Source organism: Apostichopus japonicus, chromosome 16, assembly GCF_037975245.1.
Source record: "Apostichopus japonicus isolate 1M-3 chromosome 16, ASM3797524v1, whole genome shotgun sequence".
NCBI classification, from domain to species: domain Eukaryota; kingdom Metazoa; phylum Echinodermata; class Holothuroidea; order Aspidochirotida; family Stichopodidae; genus Apostichopus; species Apostichopus japonicus.
Genome location: NC_092576.1, coordinates 36,440,937 through 36,468,259, shown reverse-complemented (window position 1 = coordinate 36,468,259; position 27,323 = coordinate 36,440,937). Strand labels below are relative to the sequence as shown.

At 36.9% G+C, this 27,323-nt stretch overlaps 1 protein-coding gene across 2 annotated transcripts in view; it reads right to left on the bottom strand.

Moving 5' to 3' along the window:
• The window catches only part of LOC139982254 (uncharacterized), a 281,036-nt gene extending 263,453 nt beyond the window's left edge, over positions 1–17,583 (bottom strand). The window contains exon 1 of one of the 2 annotated variants that reach the window (XM_071994906.1): positions 17,377–17,583. In XM_071994906.1, the coding sequence (XP_071851007.1) occupies positions 17,377–17,390 (14 nt within the window). In that variant the 5' untranslated portion in view covers positions 17,391–17,583. The remainder of the gene's footprint in view (positions 1–17,376) is intronic. The other variant, XM_071994907.1, reaches the window with a different exon arrangement.
• Positions 17,584–27,323: the final 9,740 nt, after the last annotated feature.

The following is a 27,323-nucleotide window of genomic DNA, read 5'->3' as shown; positions in this document are numbered from 1 at the left end:
TTTAAATTTAGTGGGTCACACTAGAAGGGAAACCATATATTGCTCTAGAAAAAAAAATGCAACCTACTTTTACTCGGCCAGAGATCGAACCTTCACTAATAAGAATTCCTTTTTCATCAAGTCAATAACAACACCAATGTATATTTCGATCTAGCCATGCTGTTTCCAATACGCCTAGATGCGCCTATGTAACATATTTGTTTCCTGTATTATTTCTTAGTGAAATCCACTAGATTATATCATAAATATAAACATTCTAACTGACACTCTAGCTTAGCTACTTCTGTTTCTTCTAATCAAATAATCACCTACATATTGTTCAAATAAATACAGGCAACGTGACTTGATAACACATCATATCTTATTTTCAGTTGAGCTTGATAAAATAGAACAATGTGCTTTTTAAGTGCGTTGAAACTAAGCAAACAAACAATGAAACACATCCAACCAAAACCATTCTGCATTAGAATATACATAATCGGAGCACGTGATATGCCTATGGGTAACAGTTTACTCTCTCTACGTCTCAGTAAAATCAAAATCAAAGACCAGAAACACGTTGACTTTAGGCACAGTGCGTATATATCATAGCGTACGCCTAGGCCATAAACGTTGCATTATAATCATATAATAACATGTATGATCACAGGTCTTATCCTACTCCTCCATCTACTTTATACACTGTACTAGCCCTGGGCTTACTAAAGTAAAATTAGCCCTACAAGGCGTAGACTAGTAGTAGTATTTCTTGTTATATTTGCTTACACTTTGCCTTTCGAATTTGGCTGCAAAATTCGACATCCCAAGCGCCTACAGTAATAATGAAACCGTACATCAAGCACACTTTAAGTAAAACGAAGAACCCACGCGAACGAGTGAACAGACTACGTAATGTTTACACTAGTTACGCGCTCGTCTAATAAAAGAAATACAAGTTATCTGGTGTAAATATTGAATAGCCCCATCGGATGGAAAAGTCCTTATGTACAGTAGCATCCATCATCACAATTCCTTATGTGGCGATAGATAAGCCACATAACGACTTATGAAGAAAAGATCCTTATAGCACAGTTTCGGCGGTCGTTATATGACAGTGTAATGACCGCATGATAAATAATATGTTCTTGGTCAGTACGTGGCGGTGCTGATAGCGCCACATAAGGACTTGTTATTGTTATGTGGCAGCAATTTGCATTCACATAATGACTTAGATCCACATAGTTTTTGTCCCTTTTGGCGTTAGATACAGTCGGTGATATCCTTTGAATGCATTATGAGGTCAAACACTGTTTTGAACAATTTCTCGTATTTTATGAGTATCGACACACGCATTGTATTCGCTTTTATATGCAAATACCGTGCGCATACATAAGGAGCACATGTGCTCAAAAACCAATAAGTTCACAAATGGTATCGATATATAAAGTTTGTCAGTTTGATAAATTTGATGAATTTGATAACACCAGTCGCTTAAAAATACTAATATACTAAACTGGCTTAAAAATAGGAAAACTAAAGGTTTAAGTTAAAGTAATCCATAAGATATGTTTACTGCTCATATTACTCCAAGTAAAAATGTTCACTACGGCTTATTAAAGGTCTAACTTGCACACCAATCATATAGTGATATACAACTATGCTAGGCCTATACCTGTTCAACGATGTAGTTAGACAGTAAAGACAACCATTTAGCGAATTATTACTTTTTCTGAGGTTAACATTAATTAGAGAAATTAAACACAGGTATGATACCAAGGTTAAGTTGCATTCCCTTAATTTTTCTAGGTAGATCTAATGTTATGCTAGGGGCCTAATAATGATCTACTAGTTGCTACAGCATGGCATTGTAGGATTTGAAGATTTTACTTTCAAGTTCGATACATAACATTGTAATCTTAGCCCAATGTGTGTACCCTTACATATAGTATTTTGAACCACTATTCCACTGGTACCGATAAACATTACAACACTACGCTCATTTGAACTTGATTCAGCTAGCCATGGCTGTTGCCGAGTGCTGTGTTAAGAAAACGGTTAATTTTGCTTTATATCTGATTGAATGGAGGTACACTTATTGGGAAAAAGCTAGAGAGGAGGGTCCTGGGAGTGAATCCTTCGAAAATGTAACACTTTCAAATACTATTTGTTTTCTCATAGTGATTTTAAAGGACAAAAATACTTTTCAGAAATTTCTTTTTTTGTATTCGGCATTTTTTTGGTGGGGGAGGGGGTGGGATGGAAAGCGTGTTGGAAATTGCGTCTACCTCATAACTCCTGCCTTTTGTGCTAGGAGCATACCTAAATAGTGAATGTTTGTTTGATGAAGTTAGACGGGTTGCAATGATAACATGCGATGTTAACATGAAAAGTAACATGTAGTTACTTAGTTGAAAATGCCATTTCTATAACATTCTTAACTCTATATAGATATTGTTTTCTGAATGTAAAGTATTTTGGGCAGGAAATCAGTTCCCTACTACAAAAATTGGTCGATCACGTGTAGATGGTTATATGTGTTACCATCTCAGAATATTATCTTTAACGTTGGTTGATTTACACTTTAGATGTCAAGATGTGTGTTACATTTGTAACGTTCTCATGTGTTATTTTGGGCATTTAGCATTTGATCACTATGCAACAGTTTGTAAAAAACATTATTGGGGACAAATGATATGTACAGTTTATAGGGAAAAAGACATTTTGAGAATGTGCATCTCCACATATTCAAGTACTATGAGGATGTGTTTTTTTAGCCTAAAGATGCAAACAATCTACAGCCATTGTGTTTGACAATACACTTTAACTTCCGGAATATAGGAATAATAATACGTAAATGGTGCAGATCTCTTCCACGGGAACACAATCCAAACCTTTGTTGCAAAAGCAATACCTGTTCATGTTTTGTATTTGATATGAGTATATTATTCGAGCACAAAAAGCTGTCATAACATTTAAGCTCAAGAAAGCAGTGCTTGTATCTACATTAGCCATACAACCGCCCAATATTGTTCTCCACCAAAGATCGAACTTCTCATGTCGGTGTGCATATTTACATGTGACATCTAGAATTTTCAGCAGAACCGGTGTCCTATCATCCATAATTTCAAATTTCTGTTCAAGTTTTTACGGTTGTACAACATATTGTGTAAAACCACATTTAATTTTTCACTAGATTCTCTTTTCTTTTCGAAATACCCGTTACGTAACGTTGTATACATACAGCCTCAGCCTATTTGCTACAATAGTACTTTCGACAAACACTTCCCTATTCCGCAACGGTTCTCTAGTGCGCAATCACGGAACTCGGGTGAACGGACAACACCCCAGGAAAGACGTATACGTACGGATTAGTAAGTACAGTGCTAGATCACGTCACTATGTCATGTGTATACGATATATGCTTCACGATATTTTACAAAGCTTATGCACTAAGGATATCAGGCAAACACATGCATAGTAATATTGATAAGAACCAGTACTAAGTGGACTTCAAATGCATTCTACCTTCTCATTGTAATAGCTAGCTATACTTCTTCAGATTATGTTCTATTAAAGAAAACATATAATTTATTTATTTTCAAACAGTATTGAAGTGTCCATAACCACTATAAATACGACGTCATATCTTCATTATCTGCTTCCTCTCAGCAGTAAAATTACAAGATAGTTCTCGCTCTGCCGCTCTCCTTGAAAGAGGTCGAACTTAAGAATGACAAAATGGACCTCATTGACAAACAATTTCCAACACCACCATAAGGTAACAATTAATACATGTTTTTAAACAAAATGACACCCATTCAAAATTGAGATCTCAAGTACTTACTTTTTTATCACAACCATTCCTAACAATTGATATAGGCCTACTTATCGTAGTTACGAATTGTGAAAAAAAACAGTTATGTGTCTGGGTTAATGGACAAGCCGTAATGATAACAACTTTGACGCAATGTTATTACTCTAAAATAAAACCAAATGAGTTGTAGCCTACTAGACTGTTCTGTAACGATAGAGAGGTAAATAAAGTGGTACATTAACTAGGTTGATTATATGGCCTACATATAGGTAAACAAATAGTATGCACAACGTTGCTCTGATTGGATTGAGCTGATATTTAATTATGACTGGGCCTATGCATGAAGTTATAAGTAACTTAGTTTGTACGTACGCCTTAATTCGCCTGATCCATAAATCAAAGTATAACGGTTCCGTGGTATATAATAATCACTATGGCTTTCAGCACACAGCTTTATAGTTGAATTCATGCTACATGTCATAATGTAGCATATAGTTTAGTGAAGAGTGCAAACCTGGAACAGGGTTTGTCCTTAAACAGTTTTAGAATACTCACGCGATATATCTATAAAGTACATAAAATCATCATAATGTGAGTTTAATACTGGCAAACATGCACTGCCGGTTGAACTGGCGGAAGGATGCAATAAATGGTAATTCATTCATCTTTTTATATATTTATTAGATATACTCCTTACAAGGTCATTTCCTTAGCCGGAAAAATTCAAACCATTTGTAAACTGATTGACGTCGGTTTCATTTTCTATCTTACACGCTGTAGGTTAAACAATGTGTTTGTAAAATGTCGAATGAATCACCTCCATGTATTTACTATTAGAGTACTATGTATGGAATCATAGCTAGTATGCATCTTAAATATGAAATATCAATGTTTTTAGCTGTTGAATTGACAGTAAGAAACCCTTCTATATTTATGTGAAATACCAATGCGAAACATGCACATTAAAATACTCCCTAGATCTGCGTATAAGTGTGAGTTTTGCGTATGATATACCAATCCTTCATTCATTTACATTCCCACATTCCTTTATCGTTGATCCTTACATAGTTATATATGTTCACAGAACTCAATGAAGATTATAGACCTATCTGTGATGAAGATGATACCCTGTTACATGTGTGGTCTCTGGCAGGCTCTACTACAATATATTATTTGCCTTGTTTGATATAGGGTTACTTGAGAATTCCGTGGGAGACATGTATTAGTTGTCCACTACACCTGCCACCCCTCCCCTTTTGTGGTTCTATTACAAGGAATCCAGTACTTAATTTACCAGTCTATGTATTATTCTCCCTTTAAGTGTAAACAGTAACGTACGTTATTGCTTGTCTGTGAAATATCTGGTGAAAGAAGTTAAAGGTGTGAGAAGAAGTTGGGTCTGTAACCTGGAGAAAAATTACCTCAGTTTACTCTCAGTTTGAAAGTTATTTACAGCATCTAAGTTTGAAAGCATTTATATCATTCATAAAGACACTCTAAGCTGTAAAAAATCTATAGTAGAGAGCCAAAAGGATAACAAAATTGATTATATTAATTTCAAAGCAAGTAAAAGTTCATTTTTAACCTTTGCACTATAGTCTCATCAAGAACCTATTGATTTATTGTTCGCGCATACCTTGTATTTATATACGTTGTGAATGTACAAATATCAGCCTACTGTTTAGTGCACTTTTAAATTTATCTTCCAGATCTTCTGTGATTGCAGAAAGCATCTAGAATGTAGAAAGTATTTAGTCGTTACTTATCTGTAAAGACTATAGTGCGCCTACATGTTCAAACAATATTGTTGTGACATATGCAAAAATGCGGAATGATGAGTATCCGAAATCATTGTATGCTTGAGATATACATGGCATGAAAAAACAGCTGTACACAGTAAACCAGAAACATTGTTGTCACATCCGTATAGTTAAGTTGATTAAAAATGAAGTCACCTAAGATAAAGCAAGTTTTACTGGGTAACTGCGTCAAATTCCAAAAAGGAGTAAAATCCTTGCTGAATGTAGATATAGAACCATCTTGCAGTATGTATATAACACACTGCCACTGAATATACTGCGATCAGTATCACATAGATTAAAAAAAACCTTTACTTCTCATAAATATACGGGTACATATCTATAGTCATCCCACAATTGTCCTACAGCTTACAATGTGGGTAAATATGATCCTATTCCTTACACATCTATGTTAAAAACACTCTTCTACTTCTAAATAAACAGGTACATATCTATAGTCATCCCACCAGTGTCCTACAGCTTACCCTAAGGGTCACTATGATCCTATACCTTACACATCTTTATTGAAAACACTCTGCTACTTCTCATAAATATACGGGTACATATCTATAGTCATTCCACCAGTGTCCTACAGCTTACCATGTGGGTCACTATGATCCTATACCTTACACATCTTTATTAAAAACACTCTTCTACTTCTCATAAATATACAGGTACATATCTACAGTCATCCCACCAGTGTCCTTCAGCTTGCCATGTGGGTCACTATGATCCTATACCTTACACATCTTTATTAAAAACACTCTTCTACTTCTCATAAATATACGGGTACATATCTATAGTCATTCCACCAGTGTCCTACAGCTTACCATGTGGGTCACTATGATCCTATACCTTACACATCTTTATTAAAAACACTCTTCTACTTCTCATAAATATACAGGTACATATCTACAGTCATCCCACCAGTGTCCTTCAGCTTGCCATGTGGGTCACTATGATCCTATACCTTACACATCTTTATTAAAAACACTCTTCTACTTCTCATTAATATACGGGTACATATCTATAGTCATTCCACCAGTGTCCTACAGCATACCATGTGGGTCACTATGTACCTATACCTTACACATCTTTATTAAAAACACTCTTCTACTTCTCATAAATATACAGGTACATATCTACAGTCATCCCACCAGTGTCCTTCAGCTTGCCATGTGGGTCACTATGATCCTATACCTTACACATCTTTATTAAAAACACTCTTCTACTTCTCATAAATATACGGGTACATATCTATAGTCATTCCACCAGTGTCCTACAGCTTACCATGTGGGTCACTATGATCCTATACCTTACACATCTTTATTAAAAACACTCTTCTACTTCTCATAAATATACAGGTACATATCTACAGTCATCCCACCAGTGTCCTTCAGCTTGCCATGTGGGTCACTATGATCCTATACCTAACACATCTATATTAAAAACACTCTTCTACTTCTCATAATATACAGGTACATATCTATAGTCATCCCACCAGTGTCCTACAGCTTACCCTATGGGTCACTATGATCCTATGCCTTACACATCTATATTAAAAACACTCTTCTACTTCCAAGAAATATACAGGTACATACTTATAATCATCCGAACAGTGGCCTACAAAAAACCTTATAAGTTGTTATGATCCTATACCCTACACATCTATACTAAAAACACTCTCCTACTTCTCATAAATACATATACATATATATAGTCATCCCACCAGTGGCCTACAGCATACCTTGTGGGTCATTATGATCCTATACCCTACACATCTATACTAAAAACACTCCTCTACTTCTCATAAAGATACAGGTACATATCTTTAGTCATTTCACCAGTTGCCTACAGCCTACCGTATAGGTCATTATGATCTTATACCCTACACATCTATATTGAAAACACTCTTCTGCTTCTCATAAAGATACAGGTGTAAACTGAGAGTAAGTACTATCATCACTAAAGCTAGCTATGTTACTATGTGAACAGTGTAGTATAGACACAATAAATTCTTTTGAAACCCTATTCCCAACCCATTTCTCCCATTCTTAAGAGCTGGGACACATCTTATAGTGAAGTATACACAATAATCAAATTTTGAAACCCTTCTCCCAACTGTTTCCCCTATTCTTAGAGCTTGAACATATCTGAAAGTGCAGATGGAACATAAGTCTCGTTTAAAGCCCTTCTCTCAACCCCTCTCCTCAATTCTTAGAGACACATCTTATAGTGCAATATTAATCAATCTTTCAATCAATATGCAAATAAGACAAAACTGTCTTAAGGCAAGGAGACTGTTGAGTAAAGTCTGCCAACTAATAGTATCAGAGCTATGTTTGGTGTCCAAGTTTACCATAGTACCTAAAGCAGTCGGCTAAATTAAATATGTTACTTATTATTACTGTTAATTTATTGTCCAGTATAAGTAAGGTAAAGAGCATAGATAGCCTACTGTATTAGTCAAGCAAAGCTGGATTGGCAGTTACGGTATTACGGCACTGTTATATATGGTCAACCAATATTGATTACTGATGAAGAATACAAATTACTCCAACAAGACTTTCAAAGCGTTCCTTACAAAAACATAAGAAAATCACTTTCTTAACTCCCTAACATTTAAAACAGATGCTAATAAGTAATAAAGACTGCAATGTTAATTATATGGCATTTCTGAAGTCAAAGTTCCAGGATGGTAAGGCTGAAAATCCAGTATTTCCACTTTAGTTTAAATTTACATTGAATCTTGTCTTTTCTCTCACATGCAAGTACTGTGTGTCATACATTATAAAGTGTGTGCTCCAACCAGCTGAACCTTATATAGCCTACTGACAGTACTGCTAGGCATTCTACTCATAGCCACCAATCTTCGACATTTGATTGAGTGTTTCTACTAGTAGGATTAGCAACTGAAAGAGTACACTTCCTTATTATAAACACTAGCTAAGTGTAAACTTAACTTAACGATACGGATGCTATGCTAACACAGCATGTTTTTTTTTTTATACTTTAAATTCACTATCCGTTACCGTTACTCCCGACAGTCTTGTGCGTAGCGTAGCTGAACTAGTATCGGCCTAGGTTAAAAACAGGCTAGGCCATGCCTTGGGTCAGTAGGAGAGAGGAAGGGCTAACATTAAGTTTTACTAACTGTTAGACCAGCATATCATCTGAAAAGGCGTAGATATGTAAAATAATGAACATGGAGCTTACATTTTACAAATATATATTACAAGCTTTACAAACTACTTATCAAGCGCTATCGTGAGGTATCTTCCATAGTATCGAGATAAAGTACATTTGTACCATGCAGACAAACAAAAGCATCGGCCTATGACGTAATAAAACAACAATTGTTGCTCGATCAAAGTTGTTCGTTATAGAACGCCGAAAGTGTACAATTGCACTTTACCTTGAAAAACATGAACATTGACATTTATGACGTAATGAAACAATGTTTTATGTGATCGAAGTTGTTCTTTGTAGAACGCGTAAAGGTTCAAAAGTAATAGGAAACGCAAACTTGAAGTAGTTAAAAGTGATTGCATGTAGATTAGTTACATGTATTTAAATATAATGATCCTCATGTGATACAAGTTATTTCTTTACATAACGATCAAAATCATGTTTTATAAAACTTGCAGTCTTTACACAAGAAGGATGCATTTGCATTTATGTTAAAGTCGGGAAATGGATTAGCCTAACATCCTTATGAGTCAAGCTGTCGCAGAAAGGGATAATTTAAATAGAATGCTTACGTCCACGTACGGAAGCCCATACAACCATGGAATAACAAACACAAAAAAAATTCCACTAAATGATAACTTTCTCGAGTCTGAGAATAACATTTCAGTTACTGGTTTATTTATTCTTACACAATATAAAATTATAACATTTTCAAAACGTTATGTTGCCACGTTGTATCGCATCAATTACTCTGTGCTTGAATGTTCAACGTTCTATCATTACTAAATCGTAAATAGAGGTGATAAGGCGGTCCACATCATCACGCCACACTTCCTCAAGGTAAATAATGTCGAAAGGAATGTAACAGGGCCGTAGTCTGCGGGATGGGGGTGGGGAGGGGGGTCCCCTGCGATGTCCACTTTCTAAATGAAAGTAGGCCTACGATAAAATCAACGCCTGGTCAGTATGCGCATTTCAGTTTGTTTTAGCGAAATGTTCATAAAATTTCTTCTGATTCCGTTAGTCAGTAGAGTGCAACCTCAATATTCCTATACGCACGCATTGTTGTCGAAAATAACACACTGGTTTATCTTAACTATTCATCACGCATTTGCACGGTCGTGAATGCCTTGACCGTAGGTTTGTTTTGATTTTCACGAGTTTTATTTTAGAATAACAATAAACGTAGAGAATTCCTAAGAATCAATTTGCGTGAATAGTGCAGCAGTCTAATGTGAATCTACGGTTCATAACTATGTTTATTACATATATAGATGTGGTTTATGTAGGCCTACCAGCTTCAGTATTAACCCCTATATAAGTACTTCAATGTTTTAACTGAGAATATGGAATCACTGCGAATATAATTACATACCAGGCCTTTCGTAACATACTAATTATGGCTTGGTCCCCAAAAGTAAACGGACCACCCACTCTGCTTATTTGCCCCCCTGCCCCCAGTAGGTCCCTTTTTGGCATTTAAAATTAGTAATAATAAAACAAACCTAACAGTTAATGTACATCTAAATTCCCCAAAATAGTTTCCCATCAGCAAATAAGGCTACGGCTACCATCAGAATGCCCTAGTGTGCTTTCTATCTCCAATAACATGTGCAAAACAATGAATAAAGCAAAACGAAGAGTCCTTCTTTTCCCCTACAAAGTGGTTTTACCGATTTTTTTTTCTCATAATTTAACTTTCTACTTTTTGGAAGGGTAAATTTCTAACATGTGAGATCTCAAAATAACGAGTGGTTGATGTTACATTTTGGCAGTTTGCTGTCTCCCTCTTGTGATAGATGGTGCAAACTGTATCATTTCTATACATGTTTATGAATCTACCTTTTATTGTACATAAATGCGTATCATGGTATACTTTAAATACGGAATTATATTGTTGATTTGTCTGGGATATGAAAGAAAGGAACAAAATCAGCAAGTTTTTATCATACATTAAGATTGACGGAACCAACGAAAATGGTTTTGAAGGCATATACAAAAATATGATTGATTTTGTACTTAATTAATCTGGTCTTTTTTGGTTGTAAATTTAAGGCTTTACATTAAAAAAAATGTTAGCAAATTTCGTAAACATGATTTTTAATCACGCTCTGCGTGTTTGTAGCAATCAACATTTTCCGCGATCACGTACACATACTTGTAACACGGTAAATTAAAATGTTCCTACATTGTGTTTGTGCTTTGGTTACTTACACATGCGGCGATCTAAAACGGTACAAAAGAATGGTAGACGGATCCATGTCTAATTTAGTAAACTTAATTGATTAATTGATAATTTCACTATGTAACATGTCTACATGGATCCATATCTACTTTAGTAAAATTAATTGATTAATTGATAATTTCATTCTGTGACATATAACAGAGTCCAAAACTACTATGGAAATCTTGCCAATTTGCCACATATGGAGTTCACATGTTGTCTTTGATAATATCATTTAAATCTCTTGATTTTTTTTTCGAAACGTTTCAGTTTCAAAGATATACTAATTTGAAGTTTTGATAAATCTGAGAAACTTTTTATATATGTGCAAACTATGACGCGTTTGATTAATTTAGGCAGTAATTACCCTTTATTACAAGCCCATTTACATCATTGAAATACTGTGGTATTCTTCTTTTCAAAGAATAATACAATTTTTCCAAAAATTATCAAACTTGTGTTCAGTGTCCTTCAAACGAAGGTTGTGAATACAAGGAATAGCATATCAGAAAATTAGGCAGTCACTTATTTTACATTATCATTGTGCATAATTGGCTAATTTTAATTCATAAATAAAACTAGAACGAGTGAAACTCTTGTAAAATGGTCAAGCTTTGATGGATGTTGATGGGGTGTGGCCGGATGGGAGGGGGTGTTGCCGTTAAGGTAGAAAGTTGTACAAGGGGTCAAGTTGGAAATGAGTCATGGTTTGCTCACAGCATAGGAAAAACTACAGGATCAGTTATTCAGTGTTCTGGCCAAATGTCACAGGCTTCTGTTTCGAGAACTTAAAATTGACCACCCGTCTTTGCTGAGGCGTTTACTGTGCATTCATCTGCATGCAAATTTGAAGTATTGCAGGGACAATGAGTGTAAGGCCCGTCTAAATGACATCAAAATGTTGAAAAGCTTTGGTCATAATGTAAAAGTAGAAGACTGGAGCCTGTTTGTAGTTGACTCTGAACAGGTCTGTTTTGGAGCGAATCCTAATAGACTGGCACATTGTTTGTGTTGTCGGACATGTGTCCTGGAGAATAACTACTCTTTTAGTGTGTCGCACACTATCCCAAAGCAGTGACAAAATAGTGACAAGGAATGAGTCTAAGCAGTCACGTTCGAAATATTCACAAGTGCAACTGCAAATGGGTGTAACAAAGCACACCATGGTGTGATTTTTATATGCATTCTCGTCATGGCTTATATGGATGCATGTGCAGTGGATAAAAGCGATCTTATTTGAAGCAATGGGGCTTGAAAATCGGGAGGTTCGTAGTTTGATCCCCGGCTGGGTCATAGTTAGGTGGTTTATTCATCTAAGAGCAATCAACGGATGTTCCATCTGAAATGACTTTCTAAATTAAAAAGACTACAAATGTTAATTAAAATGTTGAATTGGAAGCCAGCGACGTCAAAGTTGTAATCCATAAGCCCTTGCGGCTTCTCCCACATTCGCGGTCGCTTTAGCGTCGTAAATATAAATGCCTGATTATTATGATTATAAGTTTGATGAGACAGCAAGATCAGAAATTAAAAAATGTTCACAACTTCACAGATTTTTCTTAAAACTACCTGGCAAAAGAAACGGTCAATGAAGAAATTCCCACACCTATGTTGAGTTAACTAAATACTTTCAAATGTTACGAGATGCAAACAAAATAACAAATATGATTTGTGAGTAAAGTTTTGTGCTGCATTACTTGAGGTACCTGATTGCACAGATATTTTGAAAAAGTCTACTAATAAAATGAAATAAAGAAAGGTTAACTTGAAGTATTTATTACAATGTATTGCTCCGTCAACTTTTGAACACTTCTTATCAGATGAATGGGAAACCATCATCATGTAGTCGTCTTAAAATGTTGTATATGTGCTTAAAGGAGCTCAGTGAGTTTAGTCGACAGCTTAGGGGAGTCTGTACAAAGATGTCTGGGCTAGACATATGTTAAATGGATTTGCTTTCCTTGGAATAATGACATTATTATGCAAATTTATAGTCAAAGAACAATGGAATTTTGCACTCTTTTTAATACAACATTATTTGTTTGAATAAGGCTGTATGACGGAAGATTTGGCAACACTACAATTCATTGAGCTACTTTGATAGCAATCATTGTCAACAAATTTGAAGAATCAATCGCTCCACTCCCCCATCTCCCACCAGTGTTTCTTAAATACACATTTACAGTTACAACAATTCCAGTCTGAACCCTCTTCAACATGTTTTATGCCATTGTTCTGTATTTTATTTTTATTTTTATAATTAGTTTTCTCTTTGCTTGGAGGTGGATTAATAGTCTTGCATGTCTCATGAGATCTTCCTTTACAGTAAATCCCCTATGAGTTAGGTAATATATCTTAGATCTAAAAACTATTTAAGTAAATCATATTATTCTGTAATGTATACATCTGATGCCCTCCGTACCCATGCTATAGAAATAAATGTAATTACAGCTCCAAAAGAACCTCACATAAGTGCGAATTCTACTTATCCAGTTGGTAAGTACTGTTGGAGCATACAATGGTAACACAGATTATCCCCGTTTTCCATTACTAGAGGAATGAAATGAAATGAAAAAAGAATGCCTTTTCCATTTCATCATAGGACCAAATGTATTAAGTACTATATTATATAGTCAATGCACATACACATAAGTTATAGAAAAGGTAACAGTTGTACCACAGTTAGGCCTAGTCAGTGTTCGCTCGGAAATCAATGGCTTAAATACTAAGGAAAACCTTCTAATAAACAGTAACAATTTTTAAGTGTTTTAGAAATAATGTTAACCATTTTTATACATTGGATGGCAATTATTTACAAATCTACGCGACCACGATTGCGGTAGAAACAATTAAGGGTTACAATTTTGCATTGGTGGCTTCACAATCAACATTTTTCATCCAATTGAGATTCTTTTTTTTTTAATATAGTGGGTCACACTAGAAGGGAAACCATATATTGCTCTAGAAAAAAGATGTACCCTACTTTAAGTCGGCCAGAGAGAATTCCTTTTTCATCAATTCAATAACAACACCATTGTATATTTTGATCCAGCCATGCTGTTTTCAATAGGCCTAGGTGCGCCTATACAACAAATTTGTTTCCTGTATTATTTCTCAGTGAAATACACTAGGTTATATCATAAATATAATCATTCTAACTGACACTCTAGCCAGCTACTTCTGCGAACGAGTGTACAGACTACGTAATGTTAACACTAGTTACGCCCACGTCTAGTAAAAGAATTACATGTTATCTGGTGTAATTATTGAATAGCCACATCGGATGGAAAAGGATCACATGAAGTCCTTATGTACAGTAGCATATATCACCACATAAGGACTTGTGGAGCAAAAGTTCACATGTGGCGATAGATAAGCCACATACAGACTTATGAAAAAAAAGATCAGTAAAGTACAGTTTCGGCGGTCATTATGTGACAGTGTAACAATACGTTCTCGTTCATTATGTGGCGGTGCTAATAGCGCAACGTAAGGACTTGTTATTGCTATAATGTGGCAGCAATATGTATTCACATAATGACTAAGATCCACACAGTGTTTGTCCCTTTTGGCATTAGATACGGTCGGTGATATGATATCCTTTGCATGCATTAAGAGGTCAAACACTGTTTTGAACAATTTCTCGTATTTTATGAGTATCGACACACGAATTGTATTGCCTTCAAACCGCAAAGAACACCTCGTGTTATCTTTGCTTTTCTATACAAATACCGTGCGCATACCTTAGGAGCACCTGTGCTCAAAAGCCACTAAGTTCACAATTGGGTATCGATATAAAAAGTTTGTCAGTTTGATAAATTTGATGAATTTGATAACACCAGTCGCTTCATAATACCAATATACAAAACTGGCGAAACAATAGGAACACTAATGGTTTAAGTTTAAGTAATCCATACATAACATATGTTTACTGCTCATATTACTCCTAGTAAAACTGTTCACTGTGGCTTATTTTAGGTATAACTTGCACACCAATCATATAGTGATAAACAACTATGCTAGGCCAATACCTGTACCACGATATAGTTAGACAGTAGACGACCATTTAGCGAATTATTGCATTATATTAGATTTACATTAATTAGAGAAATTATACACCAGTATGATACCAAGGTCATGTTGCAAGATAGTTTTGCTACTGCTAAAACTAGAACCCAAATTACCCGGAATTCCCCTTATTTGTCTAGGTAGAAATAACGTTATGCTAGGGGCCTAATAATGATCTACTAGTTGCTACTGCATGGCATTGTAGGATTTGAAGATTTTACTTTCAAGTTCGATAAATAACATGTTAATCTTAGCATAATGAGTGTGCACTTACATATAGTATTTTGAACCACTATTACACTGGTACCGATACAACATTACGATAATATGTACATTGAACTTGATTCAGCTAGCCATGGCTGTTGTCGAGTGTTGGAATTAGCAGAAGGTTCACTTTGCTTTACATCTGATCGGATCGAGGGTACGCTTATTGGGTGGGAGTGCAGAGAACAGCAAGAGGGGAAGGTCCTGGGAGTGAATCCCCCCAAAAATGTAACACTTTCAGATACTAGGTGTTTCTTCCTAAAGATTTTAAAGGTCAGAAATGTTTGTCAGAAATCCTTTTTTTTTTTTTATTCGGCATTTCTTAGGTGGAGGGTCAGGGTGTGGACCGTAAGAGTGTTTGAAATTACGTCTACCTCACAGCTCCTGACTTTTGTGCTAGGGGCATACCTAAATAGTGCCTTTTTATTTGATGGAGTTAGACTGGTTGCAACGATAGCATCGATAGTAACATGTAAAAGTAAAGTATTTTACTCTCTCAGTTGAAAATGCCATCCCAAATACATTCCTAAACCTAGGTATGATTCTTCGAATTACTACAAAAATTGATTGAACACGTTTAGAGGGTTGTATGTGTTACCATCTCTGCATATTATCTTCAAAAGTTTGTTAATTTACAAACATGCTATGAGTATGTAGTTTTTTAACCTAAAAATGCAAACAATTTACAGTAATTGTGTTTGACAATATATTTGAGTCTATGGAATATAGGAATAGTAATACGTGAATGGTGCAGATCGCTCTATGGGAACACAATATCAAGCATTTGTTGCAAAAGCATTATCTATGAGTATATTATTCGAGCACAAATGGTTGCCATAACATTTAAGCTCATGAAAGCAGTGTTTGCATCTCTATTCGCCATACAACCGCTCAATATTGTTCTCCACCAAAGATGGTACTTCTCGGTGTGCATATTTACATGTGACATCTAGACTTTTCAGCGGAACCAGTTTACTATCATCCCTAATTTCAAATTTCTGTTCAAGCTTGTATGGTTGTACAACAGATTGAGTAAAACAACATTTTATTGCCACTAAATTATCTATTCTTTTCGTAAATACCCGTTAAGTTACATGTATGCATACAGCATTAGCCTATAGGCTACAATAGTACTTTCGACAAACACTTCCTTATTCAGCAACGGTTTCTCTAGTGCGCAATCACGGAACTCGGGTGAACGGACAACACCCTAGAAAAGACGTATAAGTACCGATTAGTAAGTACAGTGTTAGATCACGTAACTATTTCATGCATATACGCTATATGCTTCACGATATTTTACAAAGCTTATGCACTCAGGATATTAGGCAAACACATGCATACTAATATTGATAAGAACCAGTACTAAGTGGACTTCAAATGCATTCTACCTTCTCATTGTAATGGGCTTTACTTCCACAGATTATGTTCTATTTAAGAATACATATAATTTATTTATTTTCAAACAGTATTGAAGTGTCCATAACCACTATAAATACGACGTCGTATCTTCATTATTTGCTCCCTCTCAGCAGTAAAATTACAAGATAGTTCCCTCTCTGCCGCTCTGCTTGAAAGAGGTTGAACTTAAGAATGACAAAAGGGAACCTCATTGACAAAAAATTTCAACACCACCATAAGGTAACGATAAATAAATATTTTTTGAACAAAATGACACCCATTCAAAGTTGAGATCGCAAGTAGCTATTTTTTATCACAAACATTCCTAACAATTGATATAGGCCTACTTATGGCGAATTGTGAAAAAAAAAATAGTTATGTGTCTGAGCTAATGGACAAGCCGTAACAACTTTGACGCAATGTTATTACTATACAATAAAACCAAATAAGTTGTAGCCGACTAGACTGTTCTGTAACAATAGAGAGGTAAATAAAGTACTACTATAACTAGCTTAATTCAATGGCCTACATATAGGCAAACATATAGTATGCACAACGTTGCGCTGATTGGATTGAGCTGATATTTAATTATGACTGGGCCTATACATGAAGTTATAAGTAACTTTGTTTGTACGTACACTTCCATTCGCATAATCCAATGTTCTTATAAACCAAAGTAAAAAACGGTTCCGTGGTATATAATAATCTCTATGGCTTTCAGCACACAGGTAGTTGAAGTCATGCTACAGTCTAGATCATAATGCATCATATAGTTTAGTGAAGAGCGCAAACCTGGAACAGAGTTTGTCCTTAAACAGTTATTGAATACTCACGCGATATATCTATAACGTATACAAAATCATCGTAATGTGAGTTCAATACTCTGAAACATGCACTACCGGTTGAACTGGCGGAAGGATGCAATAAATGGTAATTCAAACATCTTTTTATATTTATTAGATCTACTCCTTGCACGGTCATTTCCTTAGCCGGAAAAATTCAAACCATTTGTAAACTGCAGGATGGCGTCGGTTTCATTTTCTATTTTACACTTTGTAAGTTAAACAATGTGTAAAATGTCGAATGAATCACCTCAATTGGATTTACTATGATAATATTATGTATGGAATCCTAGCCGTCCATCTTAAATATGAAATATCATATGTCTTTAGCTGTTGAATTGACAGTAAGAAACCCTGTTATATTTATGTGAAATACCAATGCGAAACATGCACATTAAAATACTCCCTAGATCTGCGTATAAGTGTGAGTTTTGCGTATGATATACCCATCCTTCATTCCTTTACATTCCCGCATTACTTTATCATTGATCCCTACATAGTTATATATGTTCACAGAACTCAATGAAGATTATAGACCTATCTGTGATGAAGATGATACCCTGTTACATGTGTGGTCTCTGGCAGGCTCTACTACAATATATTATTTGCCTTGTTTGATATAGGGTAAATGTAGAATTCCGTGGGAGGCATGTATTAGTTGTCCACTACACCTGCCACCCCTCCCATTGTGTGGTTCTATTACAAGGAATCCACTATTTAATTTACCAGTCTGTGTATTATTCTCCCTTTAAGTGTTAACAGTAACGTACGTTATTGCTTGTCTGTGAAATATCTTGTGAAAGAAGTTAAAGGTGTGAGAAGAAGTTGGGTCTGTTACCTGGAGAAAATTTACCAAAAGTTCCTCTTATTTAGAAAATTATTTACAACATCTAAGTTTGAAAGCATTTATATCATTCATAAAGACACTCTAAGCTGTCAATCATCTCAAATAGAGAGCCAAAAGGATAAATGAAATGGTTAAATTAATTTATAAACAGGTAAGAGTTCATCTTTTAACTTTGCACTAGGCTCATCAAGAACCTATTGATTTATTGTTCGTGCATACCTTGTATTTATATACGTTGTGAATGTATAAATATCAGCTTACTGTTTAGTGCACTTTTAAATTTATCATTTAGATCTTCTGTGATTGCAGAAAGCATCTAGAATGTAGAAAGTATTTAGTCGTTACTTATCTGTAAAGACTATAGTGCGCCTACATGTTCAAACAGTATTGTTGTGACATATGCAAAAATGTGGAAAGATGAGTATCCGAAATCATTGTAGGCTTGAGATATACATGGCATGAACGAACAGCTGTACACAGTAAACCAGAAACATTGTTGTCACATCCGTATAGTAAGTTGATTAAAATTGAAGTCATCTAAGATAAGGCAAGTTTTACTGGGTAACTGCGTCAAATTCCAAAAAGGAGTAAAATCCTTGCTGAATGTAGATATAGAACCACCGTGCAGTCTGTATATAACACACTGCCACGGACTATACTGCGATCAGGGTACGTGATTTCATTAAATAACTCAACTGGTTGGAGTCTGATATAACGTCTGATAGTTTCTGTAGAATGGATACAACTTTGTATATAGAAACCATCACCACCAACTCTTTAATCCTCACTGCCAAAATGTATGAAATTATAATTTGTTATTTTAAAATACTAACTGGAGTTTTATCATTAACGCTTGTCTCTAATGAGAAGTTTGAGTAGTGAATTATAAAATAAATTAGGCCTACAAATATTATAAATGAAACTAACAATGATTTCCTCATTAACATAACAGGAAGCACAACGAGTATTATTTCCTGTTCCATTGAATACATTTTGTTAATTTACTGCTGTAATACAGAAATCCTCGATTGATTCGATTTCATTTCTCATTTCCGTGATTTCTTGTGTACAACTTGCATTCCATGTAACAATTTTTTTCCCTGTTTTCAATGTTGTACTTGAGAAAGCGTTCCGACGTTTATCCAAAGCACTATCAATGCCTGCTTGCAAGATCACTTCAAGCTTAGGGTTTGAAAATACTGTAGCCAAAAAAACTACGTGTTTTACAAATTGTGCGATTTCCCTCTCGTATGTATTAGTTGAACGTCCACTGAGCTCCGTGGAGGCAACGAACTATGTTTAGAGCCAGGGTGACAACGGTTACGTCATATACAGGTGCGTATCCATGGGGGGGGGGCGTTGGGGGCGCGCGCCCCCCGGGTAAGAAAAAGAGGAGAGAAAAAAAAGAGAAGAAAAAAGGAAAAAAGAGGGGATAAAAGAAGAGGAGGAGAGGAAGGAAGGGAAAAGAAAAAGAAGAAAGAGAGAAAAGGGAGAAAGAAAAGCGCGAAGACACCGGGAAGAGAAAGAGGAACAGTGACATCATTACAGCGCTGAAGGGTAGCCAGTGACGGATCAATGATTTCGAAAAAGTGTGACTCACCCTACCCCTTACACCGACAACTCCATTTTTTGACGTTTCCATTTTCCTCTCTCACTAATGATCTATATATATACTAAATATGGTCTATCATAACGCGTGTGTAGAATTGTGCTATGAAACCAACTGTGGCTGGTCTCGAACTCGACCGTGTCGTCGGGGAACATGACGCATTTTGGGATGGGGGCGACCGCCCGCCCCCCCCCCATTCAGCATTTTTTTAAATGATATCGCTAAGTAATTTCAAAATAAAAGTGCTTAGATGCAACTTACAAGGCCTGGGAAGTGTCATTTCCAGCGATCTGGGAGACCAAAATTTGCTTGTACGCTTCGCGCTAACAAATGGTCCTGGGTAGTGCCATTTCCAGCGATCTGGGAGGCATTTTCGGCCAAAATGTTCTTGTACACTTCGCGCCAACCTATGGTGGCGCTACGCTTAGATAATTTGCCTACAGGCTTCGCCCCTCCCTTGGCAAATTCCTCGCTACCCTCGTGTTCGAATTTGTAACGCAAACAGCAGATATCACATCATATCAGTGAGCATGAAAATGGCGTTCCAGGATGAAAAGCCTTAAAACTGTCCGACTTGCCTGAAAAAATAACCAAAAATTTTCGCGCGCAGAGCGCGCGTTCAACGTGTTAATGTCAATATCATATAAGCAAGCATCGGTTATTACATCGCATGCCATCATGTACCGTTCGGTATGTTCAAATTGCGCAGTATACCGCGGGATGCTAATGTATACAACGACATGTCTCATGTAGATGTATAAAAAACATGGAGGTCCAATTATGTCAAAACTCTCTTTTACATTAGTAATGGCGAATTAGGGGCTGCACCCCCGCCGCGCAGTGGCGGAGCGTCCATACGGTCAGGAGGGCGGATGCCCCCCCCCCCCTGACGGACTCAAATGGACTGCTGGCACCTTTTTCAGCTCTTTGCCACTTTTTACTTATTCGTGATTATTGACTTTTTTATTACGCTCTCATCTACTTATTGACATTTCTCACATTTTGTTGCTGTAATTTGGCGATGACACCTTATTCTTCGTTTATCTGCAAATTAGCCAGGCCCGGAAAGGGTCATTTCCGGCGATCTAGGGAGTATCTTTACTCAACAAATTTCTCTACGCTACGCGCCAACCAGTGGTGGCGCTCCGCTTAGATAGTGTCGAAAGCGCCCCTACAGACCATTCTCGCCCCTCCTGACCAATACCCCTAGCTCCGCCACTGCCGCCGCGCCTCCTACGCCTATGTGTGTAGTGTTCGGTTTTCGGAAATATCTGCTATTTTTTCATTTCCTTCAACCAAGTTTTATAATAGCCGTTATAAGAGGTTGCAATATTTCTACACCAATAAATTAACTGTGTCGGAATTTTAGAAAATTTCTGACCAACATTCTGCATCACACTTCCCTCTACTCGTGCAATTTTGACCGGTCTGTTAGGGGTTCAAGGAAGTTTTTCTATATTGGTTGTCCATAGATGACATTTTGTACAACATTATGGGTATGTTTTCAAGTGAGTTTATTCACGAGAAATGTGAATTTTCAAATTCTAAACAAATACGGGGCTTAAAACCTTGAAAAGTGGGGCTGACGGGTATTGTGGGCCGCGACGTAGAATCACCTACAAAAGCAAAGACCCACAAGAGATGCGATCAGGTCGAACATGATGTGTGCCGGGTTGACAATCTTCAAATAGGTTATGGATGGGAAAAAACTATTAGGAAATACTTGGTTCTCAGGCAAAAAGTGTACATCTGGTTGGTCATTTCAAGCCTGAGAAGTGCCGTTTCCGGTGATCTGGGGGGTATCAAAACAAGAAATTTTCTTGTACGCTGCGCGCCAACCGATGGTGGCGCTCCGCTTAGCTAGTAATTCGCGCCCATCCGAGTTTGAAAATCCTGGATACGCGCCTGATATATTGTTTTAGCATTATTGTAGTGCGCGTGCGCGCTACAATATAGGCATTACTTGCAAGTGAACGAAACCAACCTGACTGGACGATGAGAATTAAAGTTTCATTTAATATCTGTGTATTTGCAGTTTCAGAGGCTAGCTGCATAGGCAACTTATTCTGAGCCTGTCATGGCGCTCACAAACGCGCTTAGGTACCCACATGACTAGACGTTGCAACCTAAACTTTCATATAGTCTCTGCACAATTACACTTTCATAGGTTAGCTGCGTAGGCAACTCATACTGAGCCTTCCACGGCACTCCACCACTGCCCCTTGCACGCTTTGTTAATTAGCTTCAATGGAAGACCTCACATATCATGTAAAACAGATTGTTAACAAGAATAAATTGTTACTTGTGAATAAAGCTTGCTTTTGGATGCAATTTCACTACAATAGGGCCACAAAACACGACGTTCCGGTGAAGTGTATGTTGAATTTGAAATGATATGATGCATTTAGTACGCAGTTGAGGGTTCGGGATTGTACATTACGCATTGCAAGTTTGTACAGGTACCATCGCTATCAGCCTTATATCCTGGAGAATGTAACTAACTAGCTAGCTATATCATACAGTACAGTGAAGTGATCTTATACCTCCTTTAAGTTCCTATCAACCTCCTGCAATTTCTATAACCCTTTGCACTTTTGACCCTCAGTTTTCTCCCGTTAATTCCCACGGTTCCGAATAAAGAAAAACATAACAAATTGTTCGGTATATATAATCCGGTCGTACGAATCAAACGTTATTGTTACGTTGACGGTAGAAACTAACGTTATCTCGCTCTCCAGTCTAATACTGGGAATAATTGTGTTTATGAAAACTGCATGGCTAGATTTTGTTTTTCTTTGATGATCAATTAAGTCATACTTCTTCTCTGATTTAGTTTAGTTGTTTAGTTTAGTAGAAAAAAAAAAAGGATCAGGAGGGACACTCAAGTCCCCATCAAGGACCCTATCGGAGAGAGAAAAAACCGGAAAACACAAACATTTAGACCCGATTACAATGCTTAAAGAGCTTGTCCAAAGCATTCTTAAACCCATTCACACTACCTACAAGTACAACTTTTCCAGGCAAACCGTTCCACTCATTCACAGCCCTATTAGAAAAAAATTATGCCGTATATTAATCCTACTTTGTGACTTTTGGAGTTTCAGAAAATAACCTCTGGCACAACTACTATTAGCAAACATAAAATAGTCGGTAAAGGATAAATTGTCACACCATACACACTCTTGAAAACCTGAATCAAGTCAACACGTAACCTCCTAAGCTCCAGTGTGGTGAGATTTTCTCTCATGGAACTATTTCATTTACTTTCCACACTCTAAAAATGTAACATTACAAAATGGCGGAATGATTCCTTGTGTTTATTCCTGTAACAATGTGATTCAATGTAATCTACGTACACACATTATGGAATGAAAGAACGTCTTCATTACTTCCTGTAGAATTGAAGTATTTCAACCCCTGAACAGATAGTTTCCTGTTTTGAGAAGTTTCGTATACATAGTATTATATACAGCATGTACATTATGTACAGTCCTATATTTAGAACATTGGCAAATGAATCAATACCTAGACTGATCCTCTTTATTTGATTCGCTCACAAACAAGCTGTATCGGACGATCATGCTGTCAGAGAATGTTCTATGATATTATTGATATAGGTGTGTAAGTATATTAAGTGTTGTTAAGGAGCCCCAATCCCCCCTCTTTCTTTGACGTGATAGAAGTATAGCAGTTTCTATAATGATTTACGTTTTCGTTTAATTCATTTGTAATTATCTTCGACTGGGAGGTACCGCTTTTTCCAACTTCCACGCGGTTTTCACTCTCCGTAACCACGCAGTACTGCACCCTAGACACGGCGTATTACATACGCAGATATAACGTAATATTTAGTCGATGCAACATAAAAGTGAACTGATTGGATTCAAGCGCACATCTGTAAACGGCAACGAATGTACCTATATATCGGCTGACCTTAAAGTTCCGTCTTTTGTTTTAACTCGCGCTCAGACAGCACTTACAGCTAAATTACTTCCTTTTCTAAATAACCTCAACATTGTGATAAGGCTAGAAGGGAAGCGATTGACCTCATAATGAAAGTATCTATCAAATACAGTTCCATTACGTTTTTCAAATAACATCACGGGTAACACAAAGAAATGCTCACCGGCATTCATAGCGAAAAGATGTTAATTTCAGATTTTGCATTTGGATAATTTACCTTAAGATCATTTTATCTGTTGAATTTTTGATTGTTTAACGAATATGATTTTTTTAAACTTGATATCAAGAAAGCTAGATATTTGTGTTATAGACAATGACCGTCTGCGTTAAAATATAAACCCAGCGACGTCCTTAGTTGCAAGCAAACATAAATCCTGAACTGCTGAACATTGTTTACCACACTGCAAGTATTGGTCGTGAGGCAAAACAAATTTTCAGTACGTTTGGAAACTTCGTCAGAACACAATTGCAAGACTGGGTAAAGCGATAACCTTTAAATTATATTCATTCCCTTCAAATATTTGCACAATTCGTAAATGGTACCACAATCTGAAAATGTTGAAAGCAACGAACCAACAAAGTCAACACATCTGCTACAATTATGGTTAGCTCCGGGGATTATACGACTACCAATGAGCTTGACTTATTAATAGATGTACGTTGACTAAGTTTTTCTTGGTTGCTATATTACTTTTGTGTGCTATTGTGTGTAAAAGTAAGTTGGCCTGAGGTTTCGATCCTAGCAGGATCTTCTAAATGACAAGGCTAAATGACAAGTACAGTAACAAGAAGCGATTCTATGGTCACAGATCCACAGTCAACACCATGAAGACTGAGACCCCAGTTGGAGAACATTTTAACCTTCCCAACCATACCATTAACGACATGTCCCTACAGGGGATTGAATCCTTAGGTAGCCGCCCTGACCTAGTACGAATCAGCAGAGAGAGGCTCTGGATGCAACGCCTTCACACCATTCAACCTCATGGGCTGAACATTCAGGAAGGACATGACTTACTTTTATTCTGTCCCCCACTCCTTCTCCCCTTGTTCCCTCCGACCCCCCGACCTTTCACTCATCCTCCCACAGCTCTCTTCCCCTCCTTTTTTTCTCCACACTTTTCTGTCTTTTTCCCTCTCCAGTTTATTCCCTACCCTGTTCCTTTAATCCTCTCTTTGTCCCTCCACTGTTTATCTCCTACCTCTCCTCTTTCCCTGTTGCTCTCTTCTCACCATTCATTGTCTACTTATAATCCCCTTCCATCCATGTCATTGTGTTCACCCTGCTCATTAACCTGTCTGTTTTCTGTGCGTGTTTTTGTCCCTTATGTTACTGGACTTGTCATTTAGCCTCTGAAGAAGATCCTGCTAGGATCGAAACGTCAGGCCAACTTACGTTTACACATTCTATTACATAGGCTCTCTAGTGGATAAGCAGTTTGCTAACAGTTTTATTTTATTTTGATTTTACTTATATTGTGTCAAAAGTCGACTTGTAAGTTGCTACCGCAGCTATTCTTATAACGTGAAATTTACTAAGATGATAAGTCAGTTATGACTGCAGACTCCAGGCTACATATGTTTAAATCTCTTTGGTCGCTTTACTGCTGTACATCATTATAAAGAGGGACCTAACACAACATGTTACGAGTTCAGTACGTAAAAAGGCATTGTATCGGTTATTCAGACTTGTATAATGTTACTGCGTCTCAGATATTAGCTAACTCTGTCTGTGGTCTTTGCTATTGTTTCGGAGGTGACATTGATTGTTTAAATGAAATATACTGTCACTTTGTCCGAGCATATTTCTGAACTATTCTGCTAGTACATACATATGTGCTGCAGTGTTCGTTACCTTCTGTAAGTTCTACAGTGCTGCTGAGTACATGTTCACAGGTTTAATTTGCACCAAGTTGACTTGTACCAGTATACACATTAATTTGCATGATTCCCACAATTACTACGGAGGGCTCTACTCTTTGGTCCAGGTAAATATTCTACACAATTCAGAATATTTGGTTGCAAAATGTAGACCTGCTTCTGTAACATTTGTAGAAATAGCAGGGCATGTTAATACTTGTATAATGAGCTGTTGTTTACCACAGCAAATCGTCTGAAAAGAGATTCCCCCCAAAATACATAAGTTTGAAAGGGGACTTCCCCCCCCCCCTTTTCTCAACAACCTATTACAAACAACTGACACGTGTAAAAGGGTGGTCAAGATCCTGTAAAGTAGGAGAGAGAGGTAACGTATAGATTCGTTATACAGCAAGAAATTTATTTTTGTCGCGCGCCCTCTATTAACACATATACCTTTTAGTTAATTTCTAAAGGGGGTGATAAATCAACCCTGTTACACCTTTATGGAGTGAACTCTCATCTAACTCAAGAATGTTGCTCCATATGGTTTCGTAGGCCTTGTTCAGAACACAATATGGGCGATTATTCATATGAAGTCCGCGAGGAGGATCAAGTAGTTAAATGTATTTTTCTCTCAGCTAATCTTGTCTCCCAGTATCTCCCCCGTATTCCCCGATTTAAAAATAAAAGCAATGCCGCCCTCTGCCTTAGCGACGACAGATTAATTCCTTTATTGTGGCATTCTCATTCTTAGCTTTAAACAGGATATGGATCTGGGCACTGTTACCGCAAAGTTAGCCAGGTGTCCGAAATTCCAATCCGTATCTCAGTTCTATGTACCCTATAGGCCTACTGTGTACTCGTAGTGTGCATTATGTGCGAGCAACTTCCCGCTGATTCACTATAGCTGTGCACAATTTTTCTATTGGCTTTGAAACAATGCATTTGTCAGGGTAAAACAAATCGTCCATGCGACGGGGGCAAACCCCTTTTCCCGATTTTCTCTGGCATGTCGTACGACAGCTACAGACCGCGGGATCGAAATAATTGCATCGCTACTTTGTGATAGTTGCTCTAATCCATTACGTAACTCTTTGATAGAAAAATAGTAGTAAACTAAGCGTACACATTTTTTTTAAAGTTTTGTTGCTGGCAACCCCCACCCCCCCTCCAAAAAATAGCGATAAATGGCCCCAGTACAGTTTGGATAGGTCCTATTTACGGTAGCCAAGTAGATAGGCGCGGTATGTATTCAATTGTTTTAATGAGCAATGAAAACAACAATATCGATAGAATGATTTGCGCCATTTAATGAATGGGAAGGTCATCCGAGAACTTCAGGCGGTGCATTGGTATACATTTCTTACAGTTAATTCAGGCTTCATATCATGGGTTCTGTTTCTGTAGTAAGGGGTGATTAGATATTGGTAAGATCAGGTACTCCTTGTTAAAGCAGTATTTTGT